The 17636-nt window shown below is 50.9% G+C and overlaps 1 protein-coding gene across 5 annotated transcripts in view; it reads left to right on the plus strand.

Moving 5' to 3' along the window:
* The window catches only part of Pxylp1 (2-phosphoxylose phosphatase 1), a 67098-nt gene that overhangs the window by 42929 nt on the left and 6533 nt on the right, over positions 1 to 17636 (plus strand). For 3 of the 5 annotated variants that reach the window (XM_052187596.1, XM_052187597.1, XM_052187598.1), the window contains exons 3-4: positions 7496 to 7654; positions 8432 to 8558. In XM_052187596.1, coding sequence (XP_052043556.1) covers positions 7496 to 7654; positions 8432 to 8558 — 286 coding nt within the window. Of the gene's footprint in view, positions 1 to 1567; positions 3127 to 7495; positions 7655 to 8431; positions 8559 to 17636 lie in introns of all 5 variants that reach the window. The other 2 variants (XM_052187599.1, XM_052187600.1) reach the window with 1 other exon arrangement.

Below are 17636 nucleotides of genomic sequence, written 5' to 3' on the forward strand. Positions count from 1 at the left end.
GAGATTCCCAGATATTGAGCTGACCTCCGACACTTGGCTGCAGCATCCCTGCTGACCCATTCATTCATTACTGCGGTGGCAGGAATAACTGACGTGGCCCGAGGACAGCCACAAGACTGTGCTGGGAAGTTCTGCTGGCTCCGACTCTGGGCCATTTCTTCCGTCCTGTGGGACCTGGAATAGAATCAACAAGTGTCAGAACAGAATCATCAGATGCAGATTTTGCTTCAAAGAAGCTCATAACTCTGGGGGCTGGGCCAGGGTCTCATTAGCTAGCATTTGCCTGAAGATGGAAGTGACCATTCACGGCACATTTCCTCTGTAGCAGTCTCCGCGGAGCCTTTCCTGTACCCCCAAACCAGTGACCAGAGGGTGCAGGAGGTGTACTGACTAAGGACCTCCCCCTTTCGCTCAAGGTTTAAGTGTTTTCCACTTTCTTCTTATTTATTAGTGGCTGCTGGACAGATGCATAGACCTCAGGCTGAGGACGTAGGGCCAGGCCTGGTAGCCCCCGGGAAGCCCCTTGACTCCCTCTCCACTACCGCTTACGCTTATGGTACATTTTCTGGCTGATGGCTAGGATTAGGGCCAGTTATGCCACACCCTAATGACCAAACCTTCAAATATATGAGCCTATGGGGTACATTCCTCTTATGGTACACTTTCTGGCTGATGGCTAGGATTAGGGCCTGTTGAGCCTAGTCAGCACTGCCTGCCGGGGGGGGGGGTAGGGGGCTTGGGGGGGGCTTGGGGGATGAGGTGGGGAGTCTGGAGGCCAGATGGAGAGAAGGAATGGGGGAAGGGAACAGTTTGCCATCCTCCTGCTTCCAAGAAGTTTGCCGTTTGCGTCTGAGAGTAGGGGACTCACTTGGTCAGTGTTCTGTTGCTGTGAGGAGACACCATGGCCAAGGCAACTCATAAAACATTTCATTGGGGCCGGCTTAACAGGGTCAGAGTCCGCTGCATTGCCAGCGTGGTGGGAAGATGGCGGCACACAGGCAGAGTGGTACTGGAGAGGTAGCTGAGAGTTCTACATCCGGATCAGCAGGTGGGGGGCGGGGTGACACTGGGACTGGCCTGAGCATCTGAAACCCCAAAGCACCCCACCCCCACCCCACTCCCAGTGACACACTTCCCCCAGCAAGGCCACACCTCCTAATCCCTGCCAAGTAGTGCCACACCCTAATGACCAAGCCTTCAAATATGAGCCTATGGGGTACATTCCTCTTCAAACCACCACAGGGACATAAGGAAGCCTTAAAGGGGATGCTCTCTGTCTTTTCTTTAAGCCTCTATCAGCATCTTCATTCAGGCATTACAGGGGTGTGGACAGGATGAAATACGATGGAGGTTGATAGAGATCTCCCTTTCTGCTTAGTGATCACACCACAGAGAAAGTGCGTGCCCATGGGTAGCCAGTTTCCAGGAAGCACGCACTGTGCCACACGTTACTAACAGTGGCGCTGTGGCCCCAGGGCACACAGTGAGAGTCGAGGACTTTTCCACCCACGCGGGAACTCGTGAGCCTTCCATCTGCCCACTCTCTCTCCATTTGCCACCCCCACAGGCCGTTTCTTCTTTTCATCTAAGCCGCCATCATCTGATTTGGAACAGCAGTGTTTCTAATGGACCTGGGAAGGGGGCGGTGCTGCAGGCACATTTCAGGAGACAAGGGCAAGGGCTGATGGGAAAAGTCTCTCAACCGCAGGCTCCAGATTTTGCTCATCCTCGGAGCCCGTCCCTGAACTCACTGTCCACTACAGAGGAGCCGGTTCCTAAGAGCGTGTATGCCAAGTGTCACAACGCCAGGATAAAAGCATCCTCCAGCTGCCAGCCCCTCACAGGGCCCCCTGTGTGTCACCCCTTGTGGGTCATTTGGACCAAGTCTTTCAGAGAGCGGAGACAAGGCCTGAGCCAGGTTGCTGACCACAGCAGGAAACTACACACCAGCCTCTCAGAACCCAGGAAGCCTGTCTCTGGCCATCCCCTCTCTAGGCTGCTGGGGTGACCAAGATTCTCCAGAGGCCTCAGTGATGCATGCGTCAAAGCACAGGCTGCAGACAGTCTGACTCAGAGCAGACCTTCATCAGCAAGCATTTTTGGGAGAGCTGTCCTCTGCCAGCCATTAGGGTACATCAACATGAAAGAGGCGTGATCTTGGCCTTCGAGGCGTTTGGGGTGATGGGATAACACACTGGGGTACCCCTGCGTACATGCACTCTGGTAGGAGCCTCACAGCTGAAGCTAGATAGACTTAAAGGAGAAGGAGGTAGAAACCACTTGTAAACTCAGAGTGGCCTTCCTGGAGGAGGCAGCTCCTGGCCGATTCAAGCAACAGGAACTGGGTGGGCAGAATTTCAAGCAAACAGGATCATGAGGGAGACGTGCTGGGGGTAGGGTGGGTTCTGAGTGGCCCAGATGCTGCCAGGGGGTGCCACTGGGATGAAGAGGAGCTGAGACTTCACACTCCCCTGCCTGAGGGCTGCTGTGAGTGCCTGGGGGGATCTAAAGGGCTCCCCAGAGAGCCCCCAGAGGGTAGAAACCGTGTCTGGATGACCCGGGGTTGCAGACAGCACAGGTCACCTCTGCAGTAATGAACAAGATGAAGGAGCCCCAATGACAGAGGGAGCAGCAAAGATCTTTCCAGATGCAAGGCCTCCTCCTGATTGTGACCTGTTTTTCATTTGTAGTCCTCAAGCTACCGATTCATTGAGTCACACATGGGGCTCATGGGACCAACCACCAGGGTTCCCACTGGCATCCCCAAGGCCTCACAGCGTGTGCTTTGGATAATCCGGGACTCCACATACTTTTTTCTCTTACCCCTCAAATGTCTGCTTAGCTGCACCCTGCCTTGGCCTAGAGGGAGTGAGCTATAGCCAGCCAGGGAACCAGAGTTTGATAGACTCCGTATAAAGCACAGTAAAGACCTGAAGGTGCTACCGGGCCAGAAGGGCCAGCCGTCGCGATGCACCAGGGGACATCTGATTTACTTCTGTCCCCACAGTGAGTTAGCTCCAGGCACCCGAGCTGTGCATCGGCCGGCCGTAACATCTCCCAGCTGTGGGGAAAAAGAGGCTCCAGCCGCAGTCAGATTCTGAACTGGGGAACGGTCAACTCCAAAAGGTTTTTATTGTTGTTGTTTCATTTAGTAAAACCTGTCAATACGTCTATGTATATTAAGACCTAATAATAAATGTTTGGTTTTTTGCACATCGAATGCACGTAATATATGACTACTATAAATATATTTATGTTAAACTCATACAGATATTTGTAGGAAAACATTAAAATCCTTGCTCGCATGTGTTCCTTCCATTCCCCAGACGGAACACACCAAGGCATTGTGGGACATCTGACGTGTTGCTGGGCTCTCACCTAGGGAACAAATGTCTGAATACTCTGTAGGATGATTAATCTTGTCAACTTGATAGGATTTAAAATCACCATGGGATGAAATCTCAGGGCAAGTCTGTGAGGGGCTACTACCTAGATAAGGTCAATTGAGGTAGAAAGACCCACCCTAAACGTAGGCAGTACCTAACCACCATCTGGGATCCCCGAACAGGAGCGAAGGTGACAGGAACGAGAATGGATTGCTCTCTGCTTCCTGGCTGTGGGTGCAGTGTGACCTGCTGGCCTCCTGCCTCCTCTGCCATGATGGGATGTCTCTCTTAAGCCAAAATAAATTATGTCTTCCATAATTGCTTCTGTCAGATATTATGTCTTAGCCATGGGATGTGCAACCAATACAGAGAAGTACTGAGAAATGGGGCCATAGCTGGGATAAATCTGACCCTGTGGCCTTTGGAACTGCCTGTGCAAGAGTTGGGTTAGAAAAGTCCTTGACTGGGCTGGAGAGATGGCTCAGAGGTTAAGAGCACTGACTGCTCTTCTAGAGGTCCTGAGTTCAAATCCCAGCAACCACATGATGGCTCACAACCATCTGTGATGGATTCTGATGCCCTCTTCTGGTGTATTTGAAGACAGCTACAGTGTACTAACATAAAATAAATAAATCTTAAAAAGAAAAGAAAAGAAAAGTCCTTGACTACTATAAGAGAGCTCACTGTGCTTTTCTAGTGAGCTCTTGGAATACAGAATGCTGGGAGAAGCCGAGAGTGCTGGCCTGACCCAGGAGGCCTCCAAGGGAAACAGAGACTCCATGAGGAACTGGGTTGGGGTTGTAGTCATGTTACATTCTGACAGAGTCTGTCTGCATTCTGCTTGTGTCCTGAGAACCACAGTCGAGTTGAATTTGAAAGTAATGGACTAACTTGTTTGACAGAGGGGTAGCAGCCAAGCTGTATCCTGACTACTGCTCATGGCTTTTATCCAGGTCTACAGCGAGAAGCAACAGGTGGGAGGGAAAAAAGCTGGAAAACAGGACATTTAGCGGGGAGGCTGGGAGTTTAAAGTTTTAGGCAAGAAGCAGCTATGATTGTTACAGGCCATCACCCTGAAGTAAAGGACCACCTCTGGCCATGTAGAAACAGTAGGGAAGGCATCCTGAGGACAGGTCCTTAGACACTGTAGACTCCTTGTGCACATGAAAATTCATTTGAAAGGAGAGAGCCTATGCCGAGAAGATGCGGGGTGGGGGTGGGGTACCCTGCTTCTCAAAGCAACTGCCTAGGAAAATGTTTCTCCAGGGTGACCAGAAGCCAGGCAGCTGTGGCTCAGGGGGTCAGGCTCCATGCTGAGCTGGAGCAGAACTTGGCAGCATCACCGATGTAGAACTGGCTTTTGTGGGTACAAAACATGTAGGATGGAAGGGGGCGTGGAGTCTCACACCAAGCATGTGGTGCTGTTTGAAATCCCTTCAGGGACGCCTGGGAAAGCCATTGTAGGAAGTGAAGGTAAGGCAGGCCTTGCAGTGGAGTTCCCAGGGTGTTGGAGGTGTAAGAGCCATAGGATGTCACTGAGGAAAGCTGAGGTGGGTGGGGCTGGAGGGGTGGGGCTGGAGGGGTGGGGCTGGAGGGGTGGGACTGGAGGGGTGGGGCTGAGGGGGGTGGGACCTCCCAAGAACTTTGGAGCCCAGATGATTCCATCCAGAACTCCAGATGCTGGATAGAGAGCTGCAAGAGTTGAGTCTTGCTTTGGCCGGCTCCTTCCTTGCTGCATCCCAGTTCTTCCCTTTTGGAATGTTATCCTGTGCCACTGTGTACTGTAATACACACCTTACTTCCTGTTTTATAGGAGCTCGGTGAAGAGATTGCTCTGAGTCCCAGGTGATACTTGGACTTTGGATTTTCAAGCAGTGTTGGAACTGTTAAAGATTAGGGGGACTTTTGAAGTTGGACTGAATGTATTTTGCATTGTGAGTTGGCAATGTGTCTGTGGGGATAAGGAGAGAGGGGCTTGAGCTTACAGGTGATGTGTTTGGGTATCAGTCACCGGGGAACAAATCTTGGGGGATGTTTGTGAGTGATTATCTAGATTAAATTAATTGAGGTGGGAAACCCCCACCCTAAGTGTGAGTAGCTGCGGTCTGTGGGCTGAGGTCCTGCATCAAATAAAAAGGAGAAAGCTAGAGGAACACGTAGGTGTGCTAGGGGACACTCCACTTTCTGTTATTAGACGGAATGTAACCAGCTCCCTCACGCCGCCGTGATGGCCTGATCCCTCAAACCGTGAGCCAAAAAATATGCCTTAGGGTTTTTATTGCTGTGAAGAGACACCATGACCACAGCAACTCTTATAAAGGAAAACATTGAACTGGGGCTGGCCTACAGTTCAGAGGTTTAGTCTGTTATTGTCATGGTGGGAAGCATAGTGACATGCAGGCAGATGTGCTGGAGAGGGAGCTGAGAGTTCTACATCTGAAAGGCGGCAGGGAGAGAGAGTGACCCTGGGCCTGGCTTGAGCATCTGAAACCTCAGAGTCCAACCCCCAGTGACACACCTACTTCAACAAGGCCACACTTCCTAATAGTACCACTTCATTATGGGCCTGTGGTGTTACTGTTCAAGTGTGCTCTTTCAGCCTGGGGACATGTATCTCCTTGGTAGTTTTCTGTCGCCTTTCTGTAGTTACTAACTTGCGCATCTGCTCATGTTTTGTTGGCTGTTGGCTGTTGGTATTTGCACTTAGCCTGTTTGGATCCTGTACTGAATCTCCAGTTGTAGTGTTTGTCTGTACTTGGACTATCAGTCACTTGTCTGTTATGAATGTTACAAATGTTTTTCTCTTAGTGTATTGGTTGTCTTTCATCTTTTTTTAAAAAAGAAATAGCATCTGTTCAGCAAGGGGCTCTTTCAGACACCCATGTAGAAGAAATTAGGGAGCTTAAGCTGATGTAGACTAGTGATTAGTTTCTGTTTCAGCTATTGTCTGGGTATGTGCATATATATAAATATGCGTAAATATATTTTTATTATGTGGTTGGTAAGCCTTTAGAAGTTAGCCAGATTTGTGGGCTCACTTGATTGCAAGCATATCCTACTCTAGTAGATTCCGCAAATGTGACTGCTACCGTGCAGGGGTCTCTAGAAACTCTCTGAAGCTACAAAACCACTTCCCAATCATGGAAGGACAGGGAACTACTGAGTAAAGGCTGTCTGTGGACAGACAGACAGACAGACAGATAGCTGCCCAGCCCCAATCTGAACAGGGAGAAGTCTTCCCAATCCGAAGGAAAAAGCATTCCGGTTGCCCTGTCGCTGCCTTCACTGACTCTGGTCACGTGTCCACCCTGCCAAGGTGAATGCTGTCACTGATAGCTTAGCCAGTCTCCCATGGGGCCTGGGGATCACTGATAGAAGAATGCCAAGTAGACAAGCCATTACACATTACATGACACTCGACACCCGTCGGCGAGTGGGGAGAGCCAGCTCAGGCAGACGAGTAGGAACCAGTTTGGTGTCCATTCACTGCACGTGTAGACCTTCGTCTCGGGCTCTCTTCTGTGAAGCAATCTCGTGAGGACTAGTGAGCAGATTCCTCATATAGGGCTCTAGGGACCACGGAGTGTGGTCAGCTGGTATTAATTGAGGTGTGATATACACTCCATTTAGCACTTAACAGGCGCCAGTGGACAGATCACCCCCCCCCATATAGTTATGGGAGCTAAAAGCTTATTGGGAAGAGGGGTCTGTCCTCGTGCACAGTTAGTTCCAGTAACTCGAGAGAGGAGTAAGTTCTCCTCACCCACGCTGAGGGAGGTACGTTACTCAGACCCAGGCTAACTTCTTGTTCCACTGAGGTCCACCCTAACTGAAGGAGGGAACACCCTGTGACATTCAGACGGCCACAGCCACGGCAGCTGCGGCTGATCTCGCATCTTCTTGGTTTGTTTGTTTGTTTGTTTTTGTTTTTTTGGATTTGGTTTTTTCGAGACAGGGTTTCTCTGTCCTGGAACTCACTCTGTAGATCAGGCTGGCCTCGAACTCAGAAATCCGCCTGCCTCTGCCTCCCTGAGTGCTGGGATTACAGGCGTGCGCCACCACGGCCCAGCGATCTCGCATCTTCTTAGCCCATTCCGCTTCCTTTGCAGTCCACCTGATCCCAGTGTCCACCACAAAGAATGGAGGAAGCAGCAAGAGCCGGAAGAGGATCATGCCTGACCCAGTGACGGAGCCCCCCACCGTGGACCCAGTTTACGAAGCTCTCCTCTACTGTAACATTCCGAGCGTAGCTGAGCACAGCATGGAAGGTAGACCCAGTGTGTGACCTGCCACTGTCTGGGTAGCCTGGGCCTCATTCAGGACCCGAGTAGACACCCTGGGGACTGAGTTCTCTAAGCAGCATCAAACAATGATAAGAAGCCGGCCGGCTGGCCTCAAATCCTGCAGCTGCCGCTGCCCCGTGCCTGAGGATGGGCTCCCAGGTCTTAGCATACTGTACTGAGTCTTGGGGGTAGCTGGTGTCTGGTGAGATGTGGGTAAAGCAGAGGCTGGCCCATCTCTTTGGCTACTGGGCTTCTCAGGGCAAATCCACCATATGCTTAGCATATGCACAGGGCCTCTAGTCTGGATAGAAAGGAGTGTGAAAATATTATCCCCTGTCAATTTTCCCTTTCCTCAGAGTGTCCCATGGGGTGCTGTGGGATGCATGCATTTGTGTCCTGCTGTGTTTTCTGAAGGACTTCGAGCAGAAGTCTGTTGCTAGGATTTTTGTGAGCCTCCCCCAGTCTCTGCATGTGAGACATTAGTCGCCACGTGTAAACCTCACTGGCCTTCCGCTGATGGCTTTGGGGACTCTGGGACATGTCAGTCATTCCCATGCACTTCTGTCCCACCTTGTCGGGGTTCTTCAATGTCACCCACCCAGCACAGTGGCTGTCCCTACAGTCTAAGGCTCTGAGTAGCAGCCCCGCCATTTCTGGGTTGCCTGGGGTTCTACCTCCTCAGTCTCCCAGCCTGGACATAGGCCACCCTTGCTAAAACACTTGTTTATCGTGTGGTGACTGGAAGATGTGTCTCTCTCGCAGGTCATGCCCCACATCATTATAAGCTGGTCTCCGTTCACGTGTTTATTCGCCACGGGGACAGGTACCCATTGTATGCCATTCCCAAAACAAAGCGGCCGGAAATTGACTGCACTCTAGTGGCCAGCAGGTAAATTGCACTTTTTTTAAAAAAATGAATCATCTTCATGAATTCTGCTGTGTGCTGTGCAGCAGAGCATTATGGGAGGGAGGAGCAAGCTAGGCTTTGGTGGGCACGAACTGTTCAAAGTGTTCGCTGTCTTGCATTGCATGCTGTTGTGTGACTGACTCCCTTGGGAGACACAAACATCTAGTCAACTCAAATGGGGCACTGATGACGGATCAGAAAAATGACTCCACCCAAATCTAGCTTTGTAAGGCAGAGCTCTTTTTGGGGTTACCTAGAGGAACGGGGGTGAGTCAGAGGCCACCGCCTCACTGAAAAGTCCACCCCAACAATGGGTGATCACTCCGAAGGCATCGTCCCAGTAGCCTGCTGAACAGGCGGCTCTGCTCTGCCCTCTTTCTCCCCCCCCCCCACCCCCACCTTAGTGGTTATTTCCTGCTGTTAAAATCTCTCACAGAGCCTCATGAGTCTTGTAACTTTCTGAGTTTCCAAGCCTTAAGTTTTGTGCATCTTTTAAGTTTCATTTGGCTTCCTGACTCCTGTGAGTCCTCCTTCCCCCTCCAGGAGAGAATGTCTGAATTGGGAGAAGAAAGCCAAAGACAGGCCCAGTGCAGAGAGGGCCTCAGTTTCAGGCAACTCAGAAAATACACTGAGGCCTGAGCCCGTTCAGTCTGAGACCCAGCCTCTCATTCTGATGTTCTATGTAATTAAGAAGAGATAGAGCAGCACTGGGCTTTCCCTGGAGCGAGCGGTGTTTGGTGGAGGCACCAGGAACATCAATCCTGGTCCCCCCACCTCTGAAATGGAAATTACTCACCAGGCGGGGGGGGGGGGGGGATGGAAGGTGGGGGAGGGGGGAGGGCGGATGATGCACAAGAGGACGTGGTGCTTGCATCTGCTGAGGCCCGTGAGCGTAAGATAATGTCCAGCCATTTAATTTTTCACACATTACAGGCAGCACTGTCTTAGTTGAAAGCCCTTAGGATGAAAAATAATTGAACAGAGAATGGAAATTACGTGCATGGAAATTAGAAGCAGTTAGCAATAAATGATGTCTTGGCTGTAGCCAGTGTGTCTGGGGGCACATAGCATCCGTCCTGTGCAGAGTTTACGGAATGAGAGAGGCCGCGAGGTAGGGAAGCAGCCTGCAGGGGAGATGTTATTTTGATGGAGCGCTCCTGGGGTGCCAGCCTGCCTCAGATCACAGAGCCCAACCCAGAGCCCGCCCAGGAGCTGCCCAGCAGTGGCCCTGTGGATTGCTTGCCTGCAGCCAGGGCTGCTCTCTGAGGACTCGCAGCTGGGGGTTTCAGATAACTCTTGATGTCCCAGACCCCTGGATTTTGGGGAATAGTAAGCGAACTGTTTTAGGTAGAAAGACTGTGAGGTTTGTTTGCATGCTATCTCATGCTTGAGACTACATTGCTGCCAACCCGCGGACCCTGTGTTTTCCTTGCTGCTTTGAGGAAACAAGGTGTGTACCCTAGTTGAAGGATTTGTTCCCAGGTTTCAGCACCAATGGAGGGGGCTTAAAAAGAGAGAGAGAGGGGTTTAGAGAATGTGGCATGGCGGTGTGGGGAAAGGGGGTGCCTAGGGGGGCCCATGCAAGGCACCTCTTCCCCCTGAGGGACCACACACACACAGACATGGTATAGAATAGAGTTTATTCAGGACAGAGAATGGGAATTAGAGAGGCAGAGAGAGAGAGAGAGAGAGAGAGAGAGAGAGAGAGAGAGAGAGAGAGAGAAGAAGAAGAAGAAGAAGAAGAAGAAGAAGAAGAAGAAGAAGAAGAAGAAGAAGAAGAAGAAGAAGAAGAGAGGGGAGGGGAGGGGAGGGGAGGGGAGGAGAGGAGAGGAGAGGAGAGGAGAGAGAGGAGAGGAGAAGAAAGGAGAAGAGAGGAGAAGAGAGTAGATAAGTCGAGGCCGGAGAGAGGGGGGAGGGGAGGAGAGCCCAAGAGAGGCAGAGAGATGAGAGTGCCAAGAGGCAAGATCAATGAGAGAGAGAGAGGAGGGGCAAGCAGCCCCTTTTATAGTGGGCCAGGTCTATGGGACGGGCATGCCTGGCTGTTGCCGGGTAAGTGTGGGGTGGAGCTTAGCCAGAATGCCAACACTAGTGTCACTTGTTAGGGGGCCGTGAGCACCCTGGCTTTCTTTCAGGACCCAGCCTGGCATTCAGACTTTCCCCTGTGATTCTCTGCTCCCCAGCTCCCCACTTCTCGCAGCACCCACTCCTTCGTGGCTTTGTGCCAGCCGTGTCTCTCCCCTGTTGTCCTTCTCCCTGCCCACCCCACTTCCACAGTATCGTCATGACCTCTTTAGAAGTTCCCACTTCTGGGCAGCAGCACCCCCCCCCACACACACACACACACACATCCTGGGTGGCTCTGTGGTTGTCTAGGGAGCCGCTGATACCCATCTCTCACTGTAGAGTTGCGGGGACATACAGGAAGGGTGTCAGAACAGGCAAGTCTAGTGTAAAAGCCATCCCAGCTGGCGCAGAGCCGGGGCCAGGATGGAGGCCGCTCGTGACCCTGCACTTTAACCCTGAGGATGGGGAGCAGGGAAGGGCAGCTCAGAGGAGCCATTGTCCTCCACCAGGGACAGCCATCCTGCTCTGTTCTTGCCTACCAGCCGTCCTTTGAACACAGGGGCCACTGGGCCTCTCTGCTGGGAGGGGCAGCATGGCCGTGGGGCTTGGTGGGCCATCACATGCTGCAGTTCCTTAGCTATGTTTCCTTCTTTTTGCATGGAGTTGCATTTGCACCAGGGGACTCCAACTGATGCAGCGCAGACCCCCGTACAGTCACTATAGTGTCGCGATGACTGTTCCTAGAGAAGGGACTTAATAGTCTGGGCCAGCTGGGCACCCTGCAGCTTATCCTGCCAAGGGGACTCTGCTTCTGCCATCCCCAGGCCTGACTGCTCCCAGATCACAGAGCCCAACCCAGAGCCCGTCCAGTGACAGCTTTGGGGCTTGATAGCTGCAGAATGAATTTGTAACCTCTGCGGGGATCACAGGACCCATTGCCTGTTGGATGTTCCTGTCACCATGCTCCTGCCGAAAGAGTTGAGCCTTGGTCGTTGTATCCCTGAGGCCTTTCCGATCTGTGGTGCTGGGCAGATGCCTTCCTCTCTCAGAGGCACCATGCTCCATCCTGGAACAAGGAATGTCCTGCCTTCCTTATGTCAATCAACCTCATGTGTCTTAACTAAAGGAGGGAAGAGTTATGTGGCCTGGTTCACACCGAAGCTTCATCTGAGGTGATGTGGCATCACCCACAGTAGCCTAGAGGCCACCATGCTGTGGTGGTTTGAATATGCTTGGCCCAGGGAGTGGTACTATTAGGAGGTGTGGCCTTGTTGGAGTAGCTGTGGCCTTGTTGGAGTAAGTGTGGCCTTGTTGGAGTAGCTGTGGCCTTGTTGGAGTAAGTGTGGCCTTGTTGGAGGAAGTGTATCACTGTGGGGCTGGGCTTTGAAACCCTCCTCTCAGCTGCCTGGAAGCCAGTCTCCTCTGGTTTGCCTTCAGTACAAGGTGTAGAATTCTCAGTTCCTGCAGCCCCGTGCCCACCTGGATAGTGCCATGTTTCTCACCATGATAATCTGCTGAACCTTAGAACCTGCGAGCCAGGTTACCCAGTTAACTGTTGTCCTTTCTAAGAGTTGCCATGGTCATGGTGACTCCTCACAGCAACGGAAACCCTAACAAAGACATTGCCCTAGGCTCTTTCCCTGTGTCCTGTCATGGCTGGAGCCAGTTCGGTCCTTGGGAGCTCTGCTTTCGCAGCCTCCTCCTTGTTCCTCTTCTGGTCTATTTTGCATTCGCAGGAGCTGCCCTGAGTCCTTTGTGGAAAGGACACAGTGCATATGATTAACCGCAACAGTCTTCTTCCTCTGCCTTGAGTTTTCCTCCATTGCAGTTGCCTCTGGTGTGCAGGCTGGCCATATCGGACGGAAAGCTCCATTCACAGGGTTGTGGTGTGTGGTGGGACCTGCTGCATGCTATCATCAGTCGCTGTGACCTCTCACCATGCCTTAGAAAGTAAGCCGTAGTGTGGGTATCATTTGCACAGCAAAGAGCAGGGCAGATGCAGGGGCGCAGGCTATCTCTGGCTTCCAGCCCCGCCCCCTCAGATGAAAGGAGTCACTACTCAGCCTTGTTTAATGAAACCCATCCTTCAACACAGTAAGGCTTGGCTTACCACTGCAAACATGTACTTTGGGACAGAGTGGGCAGGCATGCAGTGTGTGGCCCTGCTCTGGGCCCCCTCACCAGCAGTGCCTGCTACCTTCCCAGATGCTGGTTTTGGCTCATAAATTAGTAATTTTGTGGTTTCCTGCTAGGCAGTAAGGCCTGGAAGGTACCCATTACTCTGGTCTGTCATTGGGGATGTCTGATTCGCTGGTGGGAGCCAGGTGTGTCTGTCTGTGTGTCCTGCTGTAGAGTGCTTGTGCACAGTGCTGGGCCCTTGTTGTCTTTGTGGCAGAAGATGGTGTGCCCTGACTGCTATGTGCTGTGTTAGGAAGGGCTCCATTTCACCCTCTTAGTGTTACAGTTAGTCAGTATTGAAGGCATTGACCACATGAATGCCGTGGGTTTTAAAAATTATTTATTTATTTACTTATTTATGTGAGTACACTGTTGACATACCAGAAGAGGGCATCGGATCCCATTACAGATGGATGCTGGGAATTGAACCTGGGACCTCTGGAAGAGCAGTCAGTGCTCTTAAACCCCTGAGCCATCTCCCTGAGGAAGAGAATACTGTGTTTTTAAATGCCCCTTTTACATTCATAAAGGTGAGCATGCTTTTCTACACCTAAGAAGGAAAAACAGTCCTTTCAAAACATTCCCATAACAAATTTTAGAGTTATGCCCCTTTCCTGGGCCAGGTTGCATGGTAGCACACCAGCCGTCACATAAGTGCAGTGGAGAAGTCCTGTGAAGACCTAGGGAGAGAACATTCTAGATAGAAGGACCAGAAAGTGCAGTGGACCTGCAGCTTGCAGAGCTGGGCATGCATGAGTGACACTGGGACCAGTCTGACTGGAAAGGTAACAGGCAGAGCGGGTATCTAAGGTATCACAGCAGGTGGGCTATCCCAACCCCCCCCCTCAGGAAACCAGTTACCTCTGGAGATCCAGGTCTCATGTTGGTGCTGGGTCTGTCACACAAGTGGAAGCCAGCACAGCTGACTGCTTTAGCAGAGAGAGAAGAGAAGAAAAACTGGAATGGAAGAGGCTTTGGTAGTGCTCTTGGGGCCTGAGCCAGCAGCCCACAACTCAGTTTATGAGACTGTCTTAGTTAGGGTTTTATTGCTGTGAAGAGACATCATCACCCCACAGCAACTCTAAATAAGGAAAACATTTAACTAGGCCTGGCTTGCCGTCCAGAGGTTTAGTTCTTTGTCATCATGGCTAGAAGCACGGCAGTGTGTAGGCAGACATGGTGCTGGAGAAGGAGCCTGGAGTTCTACATCTGGTATCCCCAGGCAACAGGAGGGAAGAGCGAGCCACTAGGCCTACCGTGAACTTCTGAAATCTTAAAGCCCACCTGCCAGTGACACACTTCCTCCAGCAAGCCACACCCACTCCAACAAGGCCACACCTCCCAATCGTGCCATGCCCTATGGACTATGGGGGCCATTTTCTTTCAAACCATCACTGGTAGTGAGGGGATAACAAGAGAAGCCACTCTGAGAAAGAGACCAAAGGTTGTGCAGGAGTCAGGTAGCCGCTAATGAGGAACTGCTCGTTAGCAGTAAGACCCACCCAGGCAGCTTGTGGTGCTCGGCAGCTTGGGGGTTTTAAATCTCACCTCGGTGGCATGACTGTAGCACTAAAATGGGTCCTTCAGACTGCAACCCTACTGGGGAGCCTGGGTTCCGGCATAGTGGAGGAGGGGTGAGCAGGTAGAAACTTCTGGCGGCCACAGAGTGTATGAGAACAAGCTGGTGTGATAGTCATGCTCTGTGGGCGTGGTCTCAAAGCAAAGCCTCACTCAGAGGCAGAGCCCACATCCTGAAAGCTGCCTCCCCTGGCCCTTCATCGGCCTCGTCAGCCACCCTCCTCGTCAGCCACCCTCCTCTCCCCTGGGTGTACTATTCTATCGTACTTTCCATACTACACTACTGCACAGACTCTCTCCTCTCCCCGGGAGATACACAGGCAGCGTTAGGGCTTCTTCCTGTGTCCTGGCTCAGTCATCACCTCTGTAAGTTCTGCTAAGAACTTCACTTAAGGGTCTGGAGAGATGGCTCAGCGGTTAAGGGCACTGACTGCTCTTCTGAAGGTCCTGAGTTCAAGTCCCAGCAACCACATGGTGGCTCACAACCATCTGTAATGAGATCTGACGCCCTCTTCTGGGGTGTCTGAAGACAGCTACGGTGTACTTACATATAATAATAAATAAATCTTTAAAAAAAAAAGAACTTTACTTAAAATGACAGGGTGCTCCTCCCCCCTCCCCCTTCTCTCCTGCCTTCTCTTGCAATAGCATCTGTTATTCATTCTGTCTCTGTCTGTCTGTCTCCGTTTCTCTCTCTCTCTCTGTCTTTCCCCGTCTTCCTCCCTCCCTCCCCGCTCCTCTCATACACGTGCACAATTACACTGTTTCTTGTGCGGGTGTGTTTCCCCAGGTTGGAATGTGTGTCCCCTCCCAGAGTCAGAGATTTCTCTTACTTGTGTCCATCGCTGTTGCCACCCAGGTACCCAAGACACATGTTTGTTGTTAAATGAGAAACTGACAGAGACTGGACCTTGAGAATGGCATCTGAGATGGAGGGGTAACCTTGGAGAAGGTCAGGTGGGCTGGGTGGGCTGAGTGACCAGCTGGGTGGGGTCCCAATGCGGATGGCGCTGTCCCTCCAGGAGCCAAGGGCACTGGAGAGGAGCTTCATTCAGTTCTAGTGTGGCCTGTGAGCTATCTCCAGACACTCAAGGAAGTGTCTTCCGGGCAGAGGGCTGTGCAGTCAGGGCTCAGGGATATTGGCGCGCTGGCTTCTTTGAGCATCTTTAGCGTGTGGGCAGCAGACAAGGCTAAAATGGTCTGAGGCAGAATGAAGAAGGCAGACAGTTGGCCATATCAAGCTTCACGAAAAGGTCCAGAAAAGTACCCTGGGGTTGTCTTTTCATAAGCTTCCTTGTTGAAATTGGAAACAATCTATTCTTTACTTGGTTTAAGATTTTTAGATGCGGTATAAACGCCTTCTGGTTTCCAGCCAGGTGAGCTTTTAAGATTACACTTTCTGGTAATAGCACTGCTGTCCAGGCTCCAGGTAGCCAGCCATCTGGGCTCTGCAGAACCCAGATCACAGCTGAACTGTCTGCTTTCTCCTTAATGTGATTGGCCATGGGATTCTGCCTTCAGCCTTGGAGGATAAAAAGTACACTGGAACAGAACATGTAAAAATGTGTAAACAACTTGAAGTAATGTTTTTTATTGTCTTAGTTGTCAGCACAACAGCAGATTCCCAAGGAGGCCACCATCATATAAGCTATGCTGAGGGGAAATACATCCTCAGGTAGTCAGGGCGAGTCCAGGCTTTATAACAGAGAGACTCGAAGGCATCTTGCCCTAAACAAGGAAGCTTACTCTTCCTGTGTAAGGGTGGATTCGTGCCACTCAGAGTGTCTGGCTCTTCAGGGGAAGGGTCCTTCCAGGTTGTTAGCCTCCCCAGCAATGTCTCCACAGCTGCCCTGGCACACTGCTTTGCCCACACAGCTGCCAGAGAACAGAACAGAGCAGGAAGGTGACAAAACCTTGGAGTGGTGTGTGTACTTCAGCAGTGGGTGCTACCTAAGTTGCCAAGTAGAAATAATAGACGTTGGTGTACAACGACCCCATCACCTACTACAGCCTTTGTTTTTAATATTCCCATCAAAATCAAAGTATTATAATAACCACTATGGCTACATAATTTTCATTATTCTGAGTTAAGGAAGATGTGGACATGATGTTTTCACAGTACACCTAAGAATGGAACATGTCACGGTTGAATTCATTCCCACATGTTTTTGGAGCATCTACCAGATATGCTCTGGGCTCCAGGGATGGAGGAAGGGATGCGACCTGAGCGGTGGGATCCAAGCCAGGCCCCAAGGACTCAGCCACCTCGTCCTCCTCCTATGAAAAGATACAGCCACTACTTATCTGTCCTGTAAATGGTTTTCTTCCATGAATCTTCGTATTTGTGTCTCTTGAAAAAAGTCATAATGAGGGGACTGGGGTGTGATTTGGTGGGAGAGCAGGTGAGACAGGCTCAGCATATCCAGGGCTTGGGTTTCCACCTTAGTGCTGCAAAACAGAAGAAGAAAGGGAGAGAGTTGTAATGAATATCATTAGATAGTGCGGCATCGTTAAACAGTCAGATGCCCCGAGAATCCGGAAAAACACACTCAGTAGTGAAATTCCATTTCTAAAATTGGCAGCCAAGCGTTTTCAGAGCCTCAGAAGTCGCCAACCAAAATAATGCCACAGAACAGAAGATTTGAGTTGTGCTGATGGATAGCCAGTGTTGATGTGAATTCACGTTGACAGCCGCATTGTGGGTCTGGACATTTTATTTCCTGGTTTATAAACATTGATGTGCTCAGCCTCAGGCAGAATAAAATGTGCTCTGTGTGTTTTTCGAAAGACACGATTCCTGGCAGCCGTCCTGAGGCTTTATTAGACTCTCTTGCATGTCTAGATTAGCAAACTCTAATTTTAAAACATTTTTTAAGATGGATTTTTTTCAGCTTTCTGCTTGTGAGAGATATAAATCCATTTTGGCGTCAGTTTTTAAAGTATTTCCAAAGTTAATCGGTCCTTCAGACAGCAGGGGTTTGCTGTTAGAACAATTCTTCTGCTGCTCTCCTGCCAAATTGCCTGCAGTTTTCCTGCCAGTGGCTCTTTCTGTCCACTCCTGTTCAGCTGGAAACTGTAGATACACACGTGGGCCTTTTTACTAGTCGGAGAAAAGGCGTATGTACCTGCAGGTCATTTAGTTTCACAGAGAAAAGGTGTACCGCTCCTAGTCCGCCGCCGTTGACTAGGGAAACCATGTATTAGTGATGGGTAAAGTGTGCCTGTCTTTGCTGCGTTTGC

Source organism: Apodemus sylvaticus, chromosome 7 (genome assembly GCF_947179515.1).
Source record: "Apodemus sylvaticus chromosome 7, mApoSyl1.1, whole genome shotgun sequence".
Classification (NCBI taxonomy): domain Eukaryota; kingdom Metazoa; phylum Chordata; class Mammalia; order Rodentia; family Muridae; genus Apodemus; species Apodemus sylvaticus.